At 41.1% G+C, this 19,661-nt stretch overlaps 2 protein-coding genes across 5 annotated transcripts in view; one reads left to right on the top strand and one right to left on the bottom strand.

Annotated features, from left to right (window-relative positions):
* Window positions 1-10,979, top strand: part of CLVS1 (clavesin 1) — a 164,121-nt gene extending 153,142 nt beyond the window's left edge. The window contains exon 6 of the mRNA XM_005689009.3: window positions 8,830-10,979. Within this exon, the coding sequence (XP_005689066.1) occupies window positions 8,830-8,917 (88 nt within the window). The 3' untranslated portion in view covers window positions 8,918-10,979. The remainder of the gene's footprint in view (window positions 1-8,829) is intronic.
* The window catches only part of ASPH (aspartate beta-hydroxylase), a 190,054-nt gene continuing 180,291 nt past the window's right edge, over window positions 9,899-19,661 (bottom strand). For all 4 annotated transcript variants that reach the window (XM_018058472.1, XM_018058470.1, XM_018058471.1 and 1 more), the window contains one exon: window positions 9,899-12,811. In XM_018058472.1, coding sequence (XP_017913961.1) covers window positions 12,661-12,811 — 151 coding nt within the window. In that variant the 3' untranslated portion in view covers window positions 9,899-12,660. The remainder of the gene's footprint in view (window positions 12,812-19,661) is intronic.

Raw genomic sequence — 19,661 nt, 5'->3', positions numbered from 1 at the left:
ATTAGCTTAAAGTCAGAATTGTGGAACTTTGAAAAATGAAGTCTAATTATTTTCAAGAACTAATGTTGATTTATCCCAGTCTGGTAGACTTCATGAACTCTTGGGGTTAAATCAGCACTTTGTCCAGCAATCATCATTTTACAGTTGAAAAACGTGGGATCATAGAAGCCAAGTGAGATGTTCCATAGAGTCCCATAGCAAGTTAGTGACATGGTGACGATTCTCTTCCATCAGCTCATTTCTCCAAGGATCCTTATAATAAACAACAAAACCATCTGCAATTGTAACACGAAGTTAGTAATAATTTTGCTGTGTGTTCAGAAAGAACTTATTTCTTTCTTTTCAAGTAGTTTAAATTTCTTCCTGAAGTCTTTGATACTATTTATCCATTTAGAGATAAAATAATGGCATATATTCACCCTCATCTAAATAATAAATTAACGGAATCTAAACTAATGAAGTTTCTTTCTAGTTAGCATTCAAGCAACAACAGTGTTACTCAGAAAACAGCTCTCATGTCACCTGGGGCTTTGTGTGGATCAGTGGGAGGATTAAATGAGTTAACATGTGAAAAATAACTCAGCACACTGAATATTGGTGGTGACAGTTCATAATGTTGCTGTGGTTGTTTGGGATGACTGTGAAATTCTAAATGAGGGCAAGTATATCACTCTGGTTCAGCCACAAGCCTGATGGAGGGAACGAAGCCTTAGACTAGCACTGTCCGATAGAAATAACGTGAGCCACACATAGAATTTTAAGTTATCTTGTAGCCACATTACAAGTAAAGAGAGAAACAAGTGAAATTAATTCCAATAATAAGTTTTATTTAACCAAAATTGTTGTTGCTTGGTCCTGAAGCTGTGTCTGATTCTTTGCCACACCACCAGGCTCCTCTGTGGATGGGATTTCCCAGGCAAGAATACTGGAGTGGGTAGTCATTTCCTTCTCCAAGGGATCTTCCTGGACCAGGGATTGAACCTATGTCTCCTGCATTGGCAGGTAGATTATTCATCCCTGAGCCACCAAGGAAGCCCAACCCCATGTATACAAAATTATTATTTCAATATAATTTAAAAAGTGTTAGTGAGATATTTTACTTTTTTTTTTTTTCATACTGTCTTTGGAATCCCATGCATACAGCGTCTTTACAGTCTATCTCAATATCTCAGCTAAGACCGATCCAGTTTCAATTCCTCAGTGGGCACATGTGCTGAGGGCTCTGTGTTGGATGGTGTTGCTTTAGACATATTTACATGTGAGCCCAATTTCCGACCTTTCTGAAGGCGCATGTGTTTCTCTTGGCTCTTTCTTCCTTGCTCTAAGATTGGTACTATCATGGTTAAATAGAAATACATTATATACTTGAATTCAAGTTACAATGCATTTAGGCAAAAGCTGAATTGTTGGACTCACTCTAAAAATAGTTCACTTAAAGAGATATAGAATATTTATTTTTCTTCCATTGATTTCTTTATATTTCAGTAAGTTATGGCAAACTGTATTGTCATAGTCAAGGGAGGTTTATTTCTTATTTCTTCACTTTGATAGAGAAAGGCTTTGCTGCTTTACATGAGAAATACTTAGGCTAACTGTTAAAAAGTGATTTGTTGATTTATGATTTATTGATCTGGTTCCATGAATTTTAACTGTATCATATTGCCTACAAGTATCATTCTAACATTGAAGAATTTGGTAGCTCAACAGAATATATGTCTTATAATTACTCTTTAAGACTCCACATTAAGGATATTATTGAAGGCATTATAGCAGAAAGAAAATCCATATTGCTTCACATCATGGAAAACAACTACAAATAGATGCATTGAAATCTACATAAATAATTGTTCAGCAGGTGGAAACTTCTGGGTTACTTCTAAAAGTTATAAGATATAAGATAAAATAATAATGTTAGCTTTCATGTGGAGCAGTCTCATCACTTATTTTGAATTTTTAAAATATTAGTCTTTATCCATTCTCAAATCTTAGTCTGCATTTAGTCTCAGGTCACATGATACATCAGGACACACAGTTCTCTCTTGTAAATTTAACAATGAGGCTTTTGGGAACTTGGAGTTGAATTCATGCTTTGTAACTCGAAGTGTAGATGAACTAAATATTCCAGACCTTAATTTTCTTATCTGCAAATGAGGAAGAATAGCACTAGGTGAAAACGAAGGTACACATGTATCAGGCTGACACTGGGCTAGACACTTTCAATTTGTAATTCATCTAGTTCTCCTTATCCCCACCTCCCATGTTGTGGGCACTATCATACTTTCATTTTACACATGAGGGGGTCAAATTTGCCAAAGACCACAAAGCCAGCGGTGGAGCCATCATTCAAGTCCAGGCAGGAACTTACAGGAAGAAATAGAGGTTGAGTAGAATTAGAGACATCTTTAAAAATATCTTTTAAAAAGCCTCACTGTTTCTGGTTAGAAGTGCTAACACAGGTGTACTAGAACATTCAGTTCAGCTCAGTTCAGTCGCTCAGTTGTGTCCGACTCTTTGCAATCCGATGAATCACAGCACGCCAGGCCTCCTTGTCCATAACAGACTCCCAGAGTTCACCCAAACTCACATGCATCGAGTCAGTGATGCCATCCAGCCATCTCATCCTCTGTCGTCCCCTTCTCCTCCTGCCCCCAACCCCTCCCAGCATCAGGGTCTTTTCCAATGAGTCAACTCTTTGCATGAGGTGGCCAAAGTATTGGAGTTTCAGCCTCAGCATCAGTCCTTCCAATGAACACCCAAGACTGGTCTCCTTTAGGATGGACTGGTTGATTCTCCCTGCATCCAAAGGACTCTCAAGAGTCTTCTCCAACACCACAGTTCAAAAGCATCAATTCTTCAGTGCTCAGCTTTCTTCACAGTCCAACTCTCACATCCATACGTGACCACTGGAAAAACCGTAGCCTTGACTAGATGGCCCTTTGTTGGCAAAGTAATATCTCTGCTTTTTAATATGCTATCTAGGTTGGTTATAACTTTCCTTCCAAGGAGTAAGCGTCTTAATTTCATGGCTGCAATCACCATCTGCAGTGATTTTGGAGCCCCCAAAAATAAAGTCTGACACTGTTTCCACTGTTTCCCAATCTATTTCCCATGTGAAAGGTAAATGCCTTTGGAAGCAGTAAAAATTAAAAGCATGGTTATAGACATTTGATGACATGCAGTGAGGAAACTTCCAAATTTTGGAGAGGAAAAGGGGAAAGTAGAGAGAAGAAAGGTAGAGTGAATGGAGGAGGGTGGGGGTGGAGGATATAATAGCAGGAAAACAAAATGTGGCAACTATCAAGGCAAGAATGAAGCCATTGTTATGAAGGCTGAAATAGCTCCTGTAACTCCCCAGCTTGCCCTTGAGGTTAAGCTGGCTTTCAGTGTTGGAAAGAGGACCCAAAATGTTTATTTTAGCAGAAGTGTTCATCTTCTTGGGTGAAGTCAAAGCCAACAAGCTGGGAGATTACCACTACCGTGATCTGGGCAAAAAACCACAAGGCAAGTGGTTCCTCCATGGTTAATGCACAGTTCCTGAACTTGCTCTTTATGAGTGGCAGAGATGTTTTTATCAGTGAACAGTTCAACATTTTTCCCAGAGAGTACTGTGACTCAGCTAAATGGACAGAGGGCAAGATTTAAAACGGGTGTTTCTCTTTGCTTTATTTATGCTAGATTTTGAAAAAGGCAACATATGCTTTCTGTTTTTCCAATGAGTTTCAAATATTTCATGATAGAATGTGTTCCTTATATCAAATGCTCATTTTGTGACCAGGTAAATGGAATTATGTCACACTGAAAGTAAAGACGCTCTGGTCCCCTTCTCAATCAGGGAAAATGCAAACAAGAAAAACAAAAACAAAAACAAAAAACTGTGTATAGTTCCTCATGCTCAATGCCTTAGGGCTGTTCAATTGTTACCCACCACTCAGCCAAGACAGTTTATTGGCTGAGATAAGAAACCTAGCATCCTGAGTCCCCACTGTCAGTACAAATATTTAAAACATTCCACATAGATCTGAGAAGTGGAATGTTTTCTGCCATATCAGTAAACAAAGGATATCTTAGTCATCATCAGTGAGCTGGTGAGCCCTGAAGGAACTCAGGAAGGAATGAATACCTGCCATCTTGCAAACATCAGACTGCAGTCACTTCCTATGATGAGTCCTCAGGAAACTCAGGATATGAAAACCCAGGAAACCGCCCAAGATACCTGAAGTGCATATCAAAAGAATGACTTCAGTGAGTCCAGACTCTTGCATCTTCCCATACATAGAAAAGCGCTAAATTCCTTGACTTGAGATACCTGGTTTTCTTTAGTTAACAGTTATCTTTCAACATTCAGACTGCCTGCCCTTTGTTGCAAAAATTCTGTATAACCTGGCTCCGTGCTGACCCCCCACCCCCCCCACCTCCTTGAAGCACTTCTCTCAAGGTTGCTTGAGATGCTGCCTCCCGGGCTTGAAGTCCTAAAAATTCCCTGCTGAATAAAACATAACTCTTAACTTCTAAGTTGTGAATACTTTTTAAGTCAACAGATCCAAATCTGATGCCAAGTGAAGAGAAGAGGCACCCGAATGAGCCCTATGAGCGATGTCACTGTGCGAATGATAGCTTTTCCTCTCTTTCTTTAGAGATGAAAAAGAGATGATGCCTGCTTCCCACCCCAATACCTGAGACCCTGTTCTCAGAGTGTTGATCACAGTGACCCCATACCTATCTATGGGTCTATGCGAGAAACACGTTCACTTGCCCAAAGCCAAGGGGTGGACTCAGAGACACAAAGCACAGTGAAAGGGAGACTTTAAAGGACAGTCTTACAAGATTGGGTGTCTGGTGGGCAGGCACACCCGGGACAGTTACAGCAAGCACTTTTATTCCCTGGCAAGCAGACCCCTCCCCAGTCCCTCACTGGCTGAGTACTCCGGGGCTACAATCTTCTAGGACGTCACTCAAGTCTCATGGCGTATTCTTGCTTCTCCTTCCCATCCTAAGTCCATATTTCTCCCTTTCCAAACATCCTGTTAGCTTAGGGCTGGTCCGTGGGTAGACTAGCTTGCCAGTAATTTTCCAAGATGAAGCTAGCTAGCTGTTGGTGAAAAACCGTTTGTTAATAATTCTCCACCCAAGGCCAGCTACTTTGTCCTGAAAATGGACCACTTCAAGTTCCATTTCTTATAGTCTATGACTGGGTAATTAAAGCAGTATTTCCACTAAAGAATGAGTATTTCTGAACATGTTCTCACAGTCCCTAGCTATGACATTCACAAACATTTCTTACCATACATGAACAATCTTTAGCCATTTAACTCTTTATTTACTTTATGCTAATTATTTGGTCTGAAGGGCCTGAAAACTCTCCTGTCACAGAGCACATGACCTTCTGTGTCGCTTATGCCTTGTTTCTTTACGGTGTTGTTTTTGTTCTTCAGTCACTCAGTCGTGTCTGACTCTTTATTCCGTGGCCTGTAGCCCGCCAGGCTTCTCTGTTCATGGGATTTTCCAGGCAAGAATACTTGAGTGGGTTGCTGTTTCCTCCTTCAGGGGATCTTCCTGGTCCAGGAACTGAACCCATGTCTCTGCATCTCCTGCATTTGCAGGTGGCTTCTTTACTGCTGAGCCACCAGGGAAGCCTTTATTACCATGAGTTAGTGGCAATAAGTGATTTTTGTTTGAAAGTTCAATATTTGAGACTTTGTTGATATTTTTTTCCCCAGGGTGGCTTCCAAAACAGGGGAAGGGAAAGTTTAAAAACAAATCCACTACTCATGAAAATCACAGACAATAATTTGGATGGGTAACACATTTCTAGATCCAAAAGGATAGAGATACAGTGGTAATATGAGCCAAATTAAAAAAAGATGAAATATTCAACCATGTACTTTCAAGATGGGAGAGAAATGACTTAACAGCAGCATGTGTAAATATAGCTAAAATTTCCCTTGGCTTTATTGAGTTCTAGAAAGGCTAAGGCAATTTTAGGTGCATTTTCTATGCTTCAAGAGGAGCATACAAAAAAGAAAAAGAAGGAAGCAATAATTTCATTCTTTTTTGAAGTGACATCCTGTGGGCAAGCAGGTGGTGAAGAGAGGCAGGAGAGTAGTTAAGTTCTAGAAATCTTGAAGGCTCAAGAGGAATTCGGTTAGTTTTAGTGGGAGCAGAGAGAGGTCTAGAGGGCACTCGACAAATATTTTAAGGGCTGTTATGTGGACTGGATGGATTATACATATTCTGGTGATTCCAGCAGACAAAACCAGGAACAGTATATAAAAGTTGCAAAAAGACAGGTTTTAGTTCATTGTAAGAAAAAGCTTTCTAGCAGAGTTGCTCCTCCAGGAGTATGGAGGAATAGATTTCTTAAGTCAGATATATTCAACAGGAAACTGCATGGCATCTTACTTAATATTTCCTGTGGGTTCATCTAGTGGGTCTCTAAGGTCCTTTCTAATTCTGTGGCTGTGATTCTCTTGCCATGTTGTAAAACAAAGCCAAGTGGCATGAGTGAGAAATACAGCTTAGCATCTCTAAAGTGGACTGGCCATTAACTTCCTCCATTTTCACCAGGGCCTGTAGGGAAAAGTGGTTAGGCAGCTGTCCAAGGTGCTGGATGGAGGTGGCCTGTATGGGCAGTTGTATTCCTGTTTTTCAGTTTTATTTATTTATTTATTTTAATTGGAGGCTAGTTACTTTACAATATTGTGGTGGTTTTTGCCATACATTCACATGAATCAGCCATGGGTGTACATGTGTTCCCTATCCTGACTTCCCTCCCACCTCCCCCTCGACCCCATCCCATCCCTCAGAGAACCTTCTGGGTTTTTGGCTTTTCTGTTTTTTATATAAATCTATTACCTCCACTGCCCACCCCGCTACACTTGTGTGGGAGTGTGTGTGCGTGCACACACCACACACACAGCCTTTAACTAAAGCAAAGAGAGAAATATGTAGGCAATGTATAAAACAGCTGAAATATACTACTACCTGGGGCTTCTCTCCCTGTACCAGGAGCAATCAAATCCAGTTCATTTTGAAAGGTTTAGGCTTGGCTCCTAAAGTTGGACTAGACTGACATTTAGAGCAGCTAAATATTGCTGCAGTGTTAGGCAGACCAAGGAATACTGTGATGGTGATAAACCTGTCTTGTTCTCCATTCTCTATTTGTGTTGCTTTTCCTATGTTACTTCTTTTTGTTGTTGTTGTTCCCTTAGATTTTTCCCACCCCAGAATGGAAGCAATAATAGCACCACTCCTTAAGGGTATGAAAATGAAGTAACTTCATACATGTAAAGAGGTTACAACTATACCAGGTACACAGACAACAAACATTCGCATTATTATATATCATGCTTGAGGTCCTCAAGACCACCCCCAGATGTGATCGTCTGCTTGAGGGACTCACAGAAATGTGGTTATACTCACAATTATGGTTTATTACAGCAAAAGAATACAGATCAAAGTCAGCAAAGGGAAAAGGTGCACTGGGTGGAGTCCAGGTCCTCTGGAGCAGTTGCAAGCTTCCAGTTTTCCTCCCACTGGAGTCACAGACAGATCCTAATTTTCTCAGCAATGACACATGACAGACAACACAGGCAACGTGTCATCAACCAGAGAAACTCACCCATGTCTTGGTATCCTGGTTTGTCACACAGGCAAGCAGAGCATGTGTGACTGACCTTAGCTACTTGGTCTTCAGCTCCTCTACCTCCCCCAACAGGAGGTCAAATTGAAAGGCTGCTTCCCAAAGTCCAGGCATACAAAAATAGACATTTATCATTAATCACATTGTTAAAAGAAACCATATATCATGACCCAAATCCTCAAGTATACAAAGACACTTTATCAGGCAGGATACTCTAGGGGTTTAAAAGAGTTAGTCAAGGGATGGTCCTGAAGACTCAGGATGTGGAGAGTTTGGGAAACTCAGGTGTACTGAGTTACCCATTTACTGCACTTACATGTATATCTTGCTTATTTGAATAACCCACTTCAATCATTTTCTTAATGTTTTGACTGGCTTTTTCTTTTTAGTATATGAACGTTGACTGAATGTTTACTGTGTGCATAGCTCTTATAATCTTCTCTCTATAAAGTTGGAAAATAATTTCAATCTGGGTTATAAACACAAGAAATTATTACTCCAGTATAAAAGGACACATCAGAAACTAAAGATCACTGACATTATTGCAATATTGGTAATAATAGAGTGCTCCATAAGTTTTGACCACAATTACATGCCAAATGCTTTACGTACAATATTAGTTTTCATCCTTCTTAACAACTCTGGGAGGTAGGTAATAGCTACCTGCAGGTAACAGGTAATAGCTCTGTTTTACAGATGAGAAAACCAAGGTCCAGAGTTCTAAGAACTTCCCCAAGACTCCTCAGTCATTAAGGAGCCAAGGATACATTTACAGCCTGATTCTACATCTTGTGCTATTAACATCATATATGACAGTTTCCTATGACCGTGAGACAAAGGCTCTCAAAAGTATTTTGAAACATTAAAAATCCAACAAAATTTATGAGACTTTATACATCTTAAGATCCACAGGATGTTTAGACAAAGGGGCAGAATTGTGGCTAGAACGTGTGTTTGTTTTATCAAAAGGAGATCCCTACAGAGGAAATTCCAAGCTGCTTGGTTCCCTAAAAACGTGATGTAGAAGACACAAAAGCAAGGAAAACAGAGGTACACAAGGGGGAGAAGTTGTATAGTTGAGTGTCTTGCTTAATCAGGGATCCATGAAGTCTGAAGGCCCTCCAAGATTCCAAAATAGCTAGCACCATGAATTGTCTGTAATCAGATCTTTTTCCTTCCCCTATTATTAGATCTCAGTCTGTGGTAGAAGCTGGGACTCTGAAACATGAGGAGAAGGGAGAGAATGAGAACACCCAGCCACTCCTGGCTCTGGACTGAACCCCGAGCCACCCCGTGCTCCCGACGTCACCACCTCTCAGTGGTATCAGCCACCAGGAAGCGTTCGGCTCGACACAAGGGCCTCCTCTCCTGCCACCCAGTAATGACTGTCACCAGCCATTGGTCTGAGCAGCTAAAGTTGAACAAAGACTTGAGAGATGCATTTTTGTTTTTCAATGAGGGAATTGGAGGATGAAGCAAGGTAGTCATGGAAACAAGACTCCCCCACCCCATATTTATGTATTAAATGAGTTGAAAAGAGAAAAACTAAATCTGAGGCACACACCTCATTAGGACAAAGATTTCTCTGAGGCTTTGAAGAGATGCTCTCCAGTTTTTGCAGTTTAAAATTAAGTGCATTTCCGAGTAGATCCATAAGAATTTAAACTGTGCAGACACAATTTTCAAGTTTAATGTAGTGCAAAGCCCCAAGACAATAGTATCTCTGGTAATCTTCATTCCTACATTGAGTTATTTTCTTTGACCTCATCACCAGCACCCAGTCTCAAATTGTTCAGCCTAAGAGCATGCTCTTGTAGGTCTGGCTATTTGCAGAGTTTGTTTGTTTTGATATCCTGCAAAAATGATTTTAATGTCACATCTTTGATGAGGCCACCAGCTGATTATCATGAGCTAATTTGAAACAAAGACACACAAATTGAAATATGACTATTTCATCTTAGCGATGTGGCTTCCCACAAGGAATGTATGTCTCCAGAGGGTAGGGGGTTATGTTGAAACTACATGTCAGTGGTTAATGAATCTTTTCAAGTTGCCTCACTTAGGTCACTACGGCAAGAAAAGTGCTACAAAAGCATTACACACCCACTACGTCCCCCCACCTCCCTCCTGCAATCAGTTAAAGGTGCAAAGGATGGACCTGGCTGTTGTTAAGGGGGTAGGTATCAAACTTGGAGGAAGATATTTAAGGATGGCTAAATATACAAGAACTGAAAATAAGAGAAGACGTGGAATGCAGGATGAAATGCCAAAGATCATTTTATTTCTTTATTTTCCTTAGAAATGGAGTCCCCAGCTATCCATTCAAAGGAAACTAGATAAAAATAAACAGATATCATAGCATATGATATCCTTACCTGTGCCATGTTTCCCCAAACCAGTTGTATGTTTTTAGCTCTATCTCTTATTCTCCCAGCTATTCGCATGACATGGGCCTTCATTACTATGACCAGTTGGTGCTCAGTGTCAAAGAAAAAATACTTAATAGTTGATAATGAGCAGTAAAACATGATTTTACACTTTAAGTATTTGGGAGGGTCAATTTGTTGGCTAAAAAATTTCAAAGGTAAGAGGTGATTCAACTGGCCATAATCATCCTCAGTGGATATTATTACTAATTTTAATAATTTATCATATCTCTTTCTCAATAGATCTAGTGTTTTAATTTTTTTCTACTGGTAGAAAATGATAACAGAAGTGATTTTTGTATTCCACTCTTGAAATACAATTGAGATAGAATTTAAAATATTTCCCAATCAATTGCATCAGAGTATAAATAAAACCAATTCATTTTGTGTAGACACTTCAAATAACAAGATACTAATACTGAAATAATTCTACCAATGCAGTGACTTTTCTTATATACCACAACATAGGGAGGAATGATGAAGAATTAAAGCAAATTAGAAAACCCATTTTATTACTTGAGTTTATGAAACAGTTGTGGGATCCAAGTGTTTAAAATGCTACTGGAGTCAATTATTGCCGAACATTTTGCAACAGTAATAATAATTCTGGCTTTCCAATTGGCGATATTCAGAATCCTACTGTAGTGACCTGATTTTAAATACCATATTATAATTATCAAGTTAAGAAATTGTTTTTAACTCTATTCCATGATTTCATTAAATGAATGTAAGATGATGGTTCAACAGTGACAACTGCTACTTTGAATTTCTTTATGTGTATGCAATATACATACAAGAACCAAATTCAGTAAGTGACATGAATGTTGCCGCGCGAGCACTAGATTGCATTGTCCTTTGTCAGTCCTTTCTTCTGTTCAATAAATACTGAAGGACACAAATCCCTTTTTAGTTTTCAAGTGTTTGCTTTTCCTTCCAGACTTTGGTAGTTCACTCTGATTTTCCTCAAATGCTTCTTCATCTATTTTAGAGAGATTTTTCAGCATTGGCAAAACAGAAGGAAACAAGACAAATATTTTATAGACTCTCCAAAGGGAAGCTAATATCCTTAAGGACAAGCAAAAGCAGTCCAATAGCATTTTAAAGAACTGTTTTGTTTTTCCTTTTGATGATATAAAGAAAGCAACCTTCTTTGTCCTTCAATGGAAAAGAAAACACAAGTGATTTTTCTCCCTGTGCATGGTAACCTGTATGTCATTTCTTTAGCATTTTTGTTCATATTGGCTTAAAATTCAGTGCATGAATATCATTACATTCTTATAGCTAACATTTCTAGTTAGCTTTGGTTTAAAACACACAAAATTTAATGCGTTAATATTCCACTAAACTAATGATGTGGTTATCTTTGGAACAAGTAGGCAACTGTTTTTTTCTAAGCAATGGCAAATTTTAAAATGAAACGATCAATAATAATTGACACCTCAAAGTGAAGTTTAAATGGCAGAAGTTTCTCAAGCCAGGGAGATGTCAGAGTCTTTTGAACAACTGCAAAGAGGAAACAGTTTTGACATCCTATACCCAGAACAGACATCCGGGCATTTTTGGCCTTCCACTCTGTCATCCTTCTTAATTTTGCAAAGTTGTGATAGGAATCCTTTCAAAGACCTTCTCATTCACAAGGATCCACAGTAGAAGACACTCTGGATTCCAGCCCGGTTTTATAAATGCAAAGAGGCCGGAAGTCAGAGATCCTAGCAGCTCCCCATCGAGCTAATCCAAGAGAAAATTCTCACTTGGAGAAATTTTTGTTTTCTTCCCCACAATGCCTGATATTTGCCATTAAAAAAATTTACACGTGTCATTGTTATAACTAAATATAAAATGACTCCAGGTCCTTTTTCAGTGTAAAAAGTTCCTCTTAGAAAGAAATACCATTTTTGTCAATATTTCTGCCATTCACAGAGTGAGAAGAAAAATTAAGACTCCAGCTCTTAACGAAGACTAAAAAGCAAAGAGACTCAATGGGTGGGGAGCAGTATGGTTCATAAGACATTGGCATAATTACGTCTCTCAGCTTTGTATTAGGAAAACATAATTTTTTTTTCGTGAGTGCCTTTTACTAAAAATAATTAAAATAGGGATGTCTGAGTTCACCGGGAAAGTTACCATTAAACAGAAGTATTTATGCAGTTTGTCATTAAACTCAACAAAAAAGTAGTGGTGTGTGATGATAAACCATCTAGCTACCCTAGAAAAATATAGTTGCATAGAAAAATTACAAACTAAAGCAATCCATTCACAGTTTCTATACGTATTCTCATTAATACTGATTCCCCCTATTCTAAGAGAAAAAAATATCTTTGGCCAGCAAGGTAGAAGCTATCATGGGTTCACCTGGAATCCAGGCATCAGATGGGGGCTGTCATGGATGAAATACGGCAGGTATTTTCTATAAGAATTGCAGTGAGGCAGATATTCCCTTTAGTGTTTTCCATCCCTGGGAGGAGGTTTAGAATTTTTCAGGCTGCAAATCAAGATAATTAAGGGCTGTGGTGTTTGAAGGTCTATGCCCACATCCAAGGAGACTGAACCAAAAAGGTGGTCTCTCTCCAGCGTGTCCTGAGCCTGCACAGAATGCTAAATTGCAGGAAGGCTGCGTCTCTGATGGGGTGTCAGCTCAGGGTGCCACACATCCACAATGAAGATGAGCCGGAAAGATGCGGCATCCTGCCACACCTCGTGTTCGAAGGAGTCGTCAAAGATGAGCACCTTGCCTTCTTCCCACATCCTGGAACAGAAAAGCACGTCAGTGTGTGACTCAGTTGCCTGAGGATCCACCCATGGCTGTGTTCAGGAAGGGCCTCTGATGACAACCTCTGCAATAGGACCAGGTAAGTGGAATACACGGGATGTGAGGAGATCAAACCAGTCAATCCTAAAGGAAATCAAGGACTGATGCTGAAGCTCCAATACTTTAGCCACCTGATGCAAACAGTCAACTCACTGGAAAGATGCCTGATGCTGGGAAAGATTGAGGGCAGGAGGAGAAGGGGGTGACAAAGGAAGAGATGGTTAGATAGCATCACCAACTCAGTGGACATGAATTTGAGCAAACTCCAGAAGATAGTGGAGGACAGGGAAGCCTGGTGTGCTGCAGTCCATGGGGTCACAAAGAGTTGGACATGACTTACCGACTGAACAGCAACAACAAAAAGCAGAACACAGGATGTGTTCTTTCACTGGTGATTAAGAAGCAATTTCAGGATTCTTCCCGTGAACATCAAGTTTCAGTGCTCAGCACTGAAGATGTACACAGGGCAGGGGACTGGAGTTAAAAGTAAACTTATTCTTGGTACAAGCTTAGGCAAGGCTTCTTTATTTCGGCAAGCACTCAGACATGTGCCCCACCAGCTCATTACTGAGGTCACCTCTCAGTCAATGCCTCCATGCAAGAATCCACCTTGCTTGGGGCTGGTGGACTGGGATGACCCAGAGGGATGGTACGGAGAGGGAGGTGGGAGGGGGGTTCAGAATGGGGAACACGTGTATACCCGTGGCAGATTCATGTTGATGTATGGCAAAACCAATACAATATTGTAAAGCAATTAACCTCCAATTAAAACAAATAAATTTATATTAAAAAAAAAGAATCCATCTTGCAATGCAAGGGACCTGGGTTCAACCCCTGGTCCAGGAAGATTCCATGTGCCTCAGAGCAACTAAATCCGAGTGCCGTGACTATCGAGCCCTCGCAACACAACTAGAGAGTCTGAGTATCGCAACAGAAAGATCCCGCATGACCCAACTACTGAGCATGTAGTTCTAAAGCCCAGGAGCCCATGTGCCTGAGTGCCCTAGAACTCATACTCTGAGACAAGAGAAGCCACTGCAATGAACAGCCCAGGCAGTGCAACTAGAGAGTAGCCCCTACTCGCCACAACTAGAGAAAAGCTCGCAAAGCAATGAAGATCCAGCATAACCAAAAGTAAATACATAAATAAAATTATAAATAAAAATAAAGTAATAATTGTTTGCAAGTTAAAACTCCCTTTAGGTTGGATAACAATGGTATCCTCTTGTGCAGAACACCTCATGTGCTGTCTCACACACCTACCCTAAAATCTTGGACTCACCAAATGAGTTGCTTAGCTCTTTGATTCAATTCCTCTAAAGGTTCAAAGAGTTTCACTGGAGTCCCATCCAAGTATAACAAAAGACACGGGGGAAGGGCGTGCAAAAAGCAAAAACAGTACATTCATGTTCACAGAGATGCTGCTCACAGTAGCCAAAAGGCGGGAGCAACCCCCATGCCCGCTGGCAGATGAATGGATAAATAAACATTTAGCTACATACAATGGGATATTCCTCAGCCTTAAGAGAGAAGAGAAATCTGACAATGCTACAACATGGATGAATCTCTAGGCCATTACGCTAAGTGAAATAAGCCACTCACACAAGGACAAATATTGTATGATTCCACTTACAGGTGGCACCTAGAGTAGTCAAATTCATATAAATTCAGAATTATGTTGGCTTCACTCCCTATGAGTCATTTAACCGTATTTGAGAAAACTGAAAACTTAAGAGGGGGCATGATAATAAAAAGCTCTAAGACAATCTGCGAGATACAATTCCTGTGGGGATGACAAGTAATTCTCAACATTTATTGAGTGGTAGAGAGTTTAAATAGGTTCAGAGTTCCACTGGAGTCCCATCCAAGTATAACAAAAGACACGGGGGAAGGGTGTGCAAAAACCAAAAACAGTACATTCATGTTCACAGAGGAGCTGCTCACAGTAGCCATAGTACTGTATGTAATTAAATCAACTAAATAGAACATTCTAAGTTTGCACAAAATGACACTTTCCCTAGATTACGATAGGTATGAGAAAGTCAAAGATTTAGGCATGCTCAATATGAGAAAAATCTTCAAGCATTCCATTCATTAACTTAAATTGCTTGTAAATTGGGAAAAGCTTTTTAGTGTTGGGATGTGCTGGCTGGTTCATTCACAGAACCAGTACCTATAAATGTGAAACTTAAGTTAGCACTGGTTTGTGGTTTTGCAGATATTTTAGGCTAAATATGGATGAGAGTAAACCATTGATTAAACAGTTTCTTAAACAAGAAATCTGGGAGGTATTCCAAGGGGTTTGGAGTCCGTTAAGGTCATAAAATTCTATTAGATTTATTATATTTGCCTTGTCATTTTCTTTCAGATATTTTCCCAGAAAACAACAAAGATACTCAGTTACTTAATGTAGATTCTTAAATGCAGATTCCTTCTGAATATGTTAAAAAAATTCAATCACTTATGTGAGCTAAAATGACTAAAAGTGCAGCCCTAATTGGAAAGGACAATAAAATCCCATTCAAGTGACTGCCGACTGAAGTGACTTCGGTTCACCAAAAGATACGTCACCTATCTGGGAACAGATGAGGGTTTTCCAGAACAAAAAGAAACAGAACACCAAGATGTCAAAAGGTCTTTAGATCTCTTCTGAATGGAAAACAAAGACTCTCATTGTAATGAAAAGAAAAGAGTTTTTCCAGCCCACTTGCTTTGAGAGCAAATCTCCACCTCGTACAATTTATGTTAGTCACGCAGTCATGTATCTTTGCGACCCTACGGATTGTAGCCTGCCAGGTTCCTCTGTCCAGGGAATTCTCCAGGCAAGAATACTAGAGTGCATAGCCATGCCCTTCTCCGGGGGATCTTCCTGACCCAGGGACTGAACGTGCATCTCCTGCATTGCAGGCAGATTCTTTATCGTCTGAGCCACCACATACAATTTATGCTCAATTTGTGACATGGGAAGAGGCCTTTAGGGAAAAGGTTTTACGAGCAGGTTTGGGAAGAAGGCTTCTTGGAGGCCCTCACCTAGCCTTCCTCTGAGGTTTCAGGAAGGCAGGAGGGAGGTGGGGGGACTGCACCCACTTTTCAGACACCTGCCTCGGCTTACTTCTAGAATTACTCACCACTATGAGGAGAATGTCTCTCCCTGGTTTGCCAAAAGATAGAAAAATATCTGGTCACAAGATAAACCAACATTATGTAATTCCTCAGTTTCTTAAATTATTGTAATTAATGATAATAGTATAATGGTGGCAGCACATGCCTAATAACTATAATTTTGTCATAGAATTACCATCAACATTAATAATGCTAAATAATGATATGAAGAGCTTACAGAGTCTTCCATCTAAAAATTGTATAGATCATATCTCAGCGATCTTTCCAAAAGGTTCTGAGATACACACATGACATGGTTCTAATTTTCCAGCAGAGTGTTTTTTCACACGAAAGCCAGTTCAGATGCCTGCAGTGACACTGTGCTGTTGTGGAGGCAGCAGAAAGGCACTAGGCTTGATTCATTACAGGCAGACCTCTAGCCCCAGATCATGGTTCTAGGGAACATCCCAGTGCCTACAGCTGTTATGCTAATGTTCCCTGCAAGGTATTTCAGTAAGCTGAGTGGAATACAGAAAAGGGTCCAAGAGCTCAGGAATAAGGCTGCTGTAACACAGCTCATATTAAAAAGCAGAGACATTACTTTGCCAACAAAGGTCCGTCTAGTCAAGGCTATGGTTTTTCCAGTGGTCATGTATGGATGTGAGAAGACTGTGAAGAAAGCTGAGCACCGAAGAACTAATGCTTTTGAACTGTGGTGTTGGAGAAGACTCTTGAGAGTCCCTTGGACTGCAAGGAGATCCAACCAGTCCGTCCTAAAGGAGATCAGTCCTGGGTGTTCATTGGAAGGAATGATGCTGAAGCTGAAACTCCAATACTTTGGCTACCTCATGTGAAGTGTTGACTCATTGGAAAAGACCTTGATGCTGGGAGGGCTTGGGGGCAAGAGGAGAAGGGGACGACAGAGGATGAGATGGCTGGATGGCATCACTGACTCGATGGATGTGAGTTTGAGTGAACTCCGGGAGTTGGTGATGGACAGGGAGGCCTGGTGTGCTGCGATTCATGGGGTTGCAAAGAGTCGGACATGACTGAGCAACTGAACTGAACTGAACTGAACACAGCTCTTATTAATCTTGATTCACTGAAATCCCACAGGTTCTGACTGCATTGGAAATCCTGGCACATATGGAATTGAAATGTAAAACTGCATTATGGCTGATTCTCTCCTCCTAATACATGTAGACAGAATATATGCACACATACCTTCTTTGTTTGCCCATCTGTCATCTATCTATCTATCTTTCCATCAATCCACTCATCCACCCATCTGCCCATCAATCTATCCATCATCTCTATCTAACAGGAGACAGCACTTTTCTGAAACTAGGACATCTGTGTCCTTGTTTTGACCCTGCCAACTAGCCATGTTGCTATGACAAGCATGTCATCCATGGGCCTCAGTTTCCCCATCTGTGCAATGATGTGGGTGGACCAGATGGCCTTCAAGTCTCCTTTCAGCATGGAAATTCTCATAATTCTCTGAGTCAAGCTGTCGACTAGGACTTTAGTCTTCACATTACACTTTATAGGATATATTTCACAACACTGTCCTTTGAAAAATGGGTATGGTATTTGCTGTTTTGTTTAAAGTCAAAACATTAATTTCAATAAAAGACGGCAAACTTGGCAAAGAAGTTCTTTTCCCAATAGGTTCTATATATACCTTCCCCCAGGGTATCTCTCTACCTCCTCCTGGGGAGCCCAGTTTTGGCCAGGCTGCCACAGAGGCCCCTCCAGGTGGCTGGGGGCTTCTGCCCTGCTGACCAGCCCCTGTGCAGCCTCTCTATATAGCCTCTGACTTCCTCCTCTTGGTCCTGGGTCACCAGGTAGCAGAGGGCTAAGAAAGCCAAGAAGGGAGGAGAAAGAAAGGAAAGATGGAGAGAAACTTCATGAGGCCACAGAGTTGGGCCACAGAGAGGCCACAGAAAGTTGCCTCTCTGCCCTTTCTCCCACATCAGAGGTGAGGGGGCAGGGAAGCAAAAGGAGGAAAAGAGGGGGTGGCTACCTGCGGTGTCCGGCTGCACCCCCGACCCCAGCATCCCTCCCAGCCCCAGGCCTATCAAACTGTAGACCCTGTCTGTTTCTTACCATCCCTTCACGAGCCCTGGCCCTCACATCCTCCACTGACTTCCATCTCCCTCCCCACTTTCGAGCTCCTCAGGGCCCCTACCCCACCCCCATCAGAGTGCATGCTGCAGGTTCTAGGGACCACCTCTGATGATTCCAGGAGACTTGGTCTCACTCCTGGGAATGTGAGGGGCAGAAGTCTCCGTTTCTGCAGCAATCAGAGATGGGCACAATAAAAGCTCAAAAATACTGAGTGCATTTTATCACATCACACTCTGTAAATACAGCTCTGCTGTTGCTGCTAAGTCGCTTCAGTCGTGTCCGACTCTGTATGACCCCATAGACGGCAGCCCATCAGGCTCACTCATCTCTGGGATTCTCCAGGCAAGAACACTGGAGTGGGTTGCCATTACCTTCTCCAATGCATGAAAGTGAAAAGTGAAAGTGAAGTCGCTCAGTCGTGTCCGACTCTTAGCGACCCCATGGACTGCAGCCCACCAGGCTCCTCTGTCCATGGGATTTTCCAGACAAGTGTACTGGAGTGGGGTGCCATTGCCTTCTCCGAAATACAGCTCTGAATGCATTTATTTATATGGATTACTGTAATACTCAAAACCACACCAAGACATAGTTTTCTTCTCCCCATTTTACAGGAGGAAAGTGAGGCTTAGTGAGGTCATGCGAGTTGTCTAAAGTTACACTTCATAAGATGGAACGCCAGGATTTGAACTCCGGTCATGTGACTTTGGGGTTCCCTGGTGGCTCAGTCAGTAATGAAACTGCCTGCAATGTAGGAAATACGGGTTCGATCCCTGGGTGGGGAAGATCCCCTGGAAAAGGAAATGGCTACCCACTCCAGTATTCCTGCCTGAGCAGAGGAGTCTGGTGGGCTACAGTCCGTGGGGCCGCAAAGAGTCTGACACGACTAAGCACCTAACACTGTCACTTTCACTTTCGCCTCAGCTGAAAAATAGAGATGTTAATCATCCCAGGTACGCAGGGTTGTTGTGAAGGTTAATAAGTGAATGCATGCAGAGTGCCTGGCACATAGAAAGCACAATGTCTATAATCACTATGTGCTTCCTCCTTGTGAATACACATATATAGACACGGAGAAGCATCTGGACAATATGTCTGAGTACTGAGATAAAAAATAATTATTTCTTTTCTTTTTTTGTGTTTGTGTTTTTTAAATTACATAGCAGGAGCATGCATCAGTTTTGCCATCAGAAAGCATTATTCATTTTAAATGATAATTTTATTTGTCATGATAGAAGATTGCATACCTGCGAGCTTATGTCCAGATAAAAAGTGCTATGTTCTGCAGTGATGGAACCTTTAAACACAGATGCACGCTAGAAGGAATTGCAAAACACTGAGGAAACAGCAGTGCGATTATTAATACCTGAGAACTGTGACGCACAAATTGCCACTCTTTCAAAAGTTGAGAAGCTCTGAAAAATTGCTTCCTGTTGCTGAGCACAAGGAAGCCCGATTTCTCGGTATGTGTGCTTCGTTTCCATGCCAATGTTACCACCACAATAACAGCGTGAAACTTCCAGATTTCATATTACAGTCTTTCTGTCCTCAGAGTTTA

This window comes from Capra hircus, chromosome 14, assembly GCF_001704415.2.
Source record: "Capra hircus breed San Clemente chromosome 14, ASM170441v1, whole genome shotgun sequence".
NCBI classification, from domain to species: Eukaryota; Metazoa; Chordata; class Mammalia; order Artiodactyla; family Bovidae; genus Capra; species Capra hircus.
This window is presented reverse-complemented; position numbering and strand designations above follow the sequence as displayed.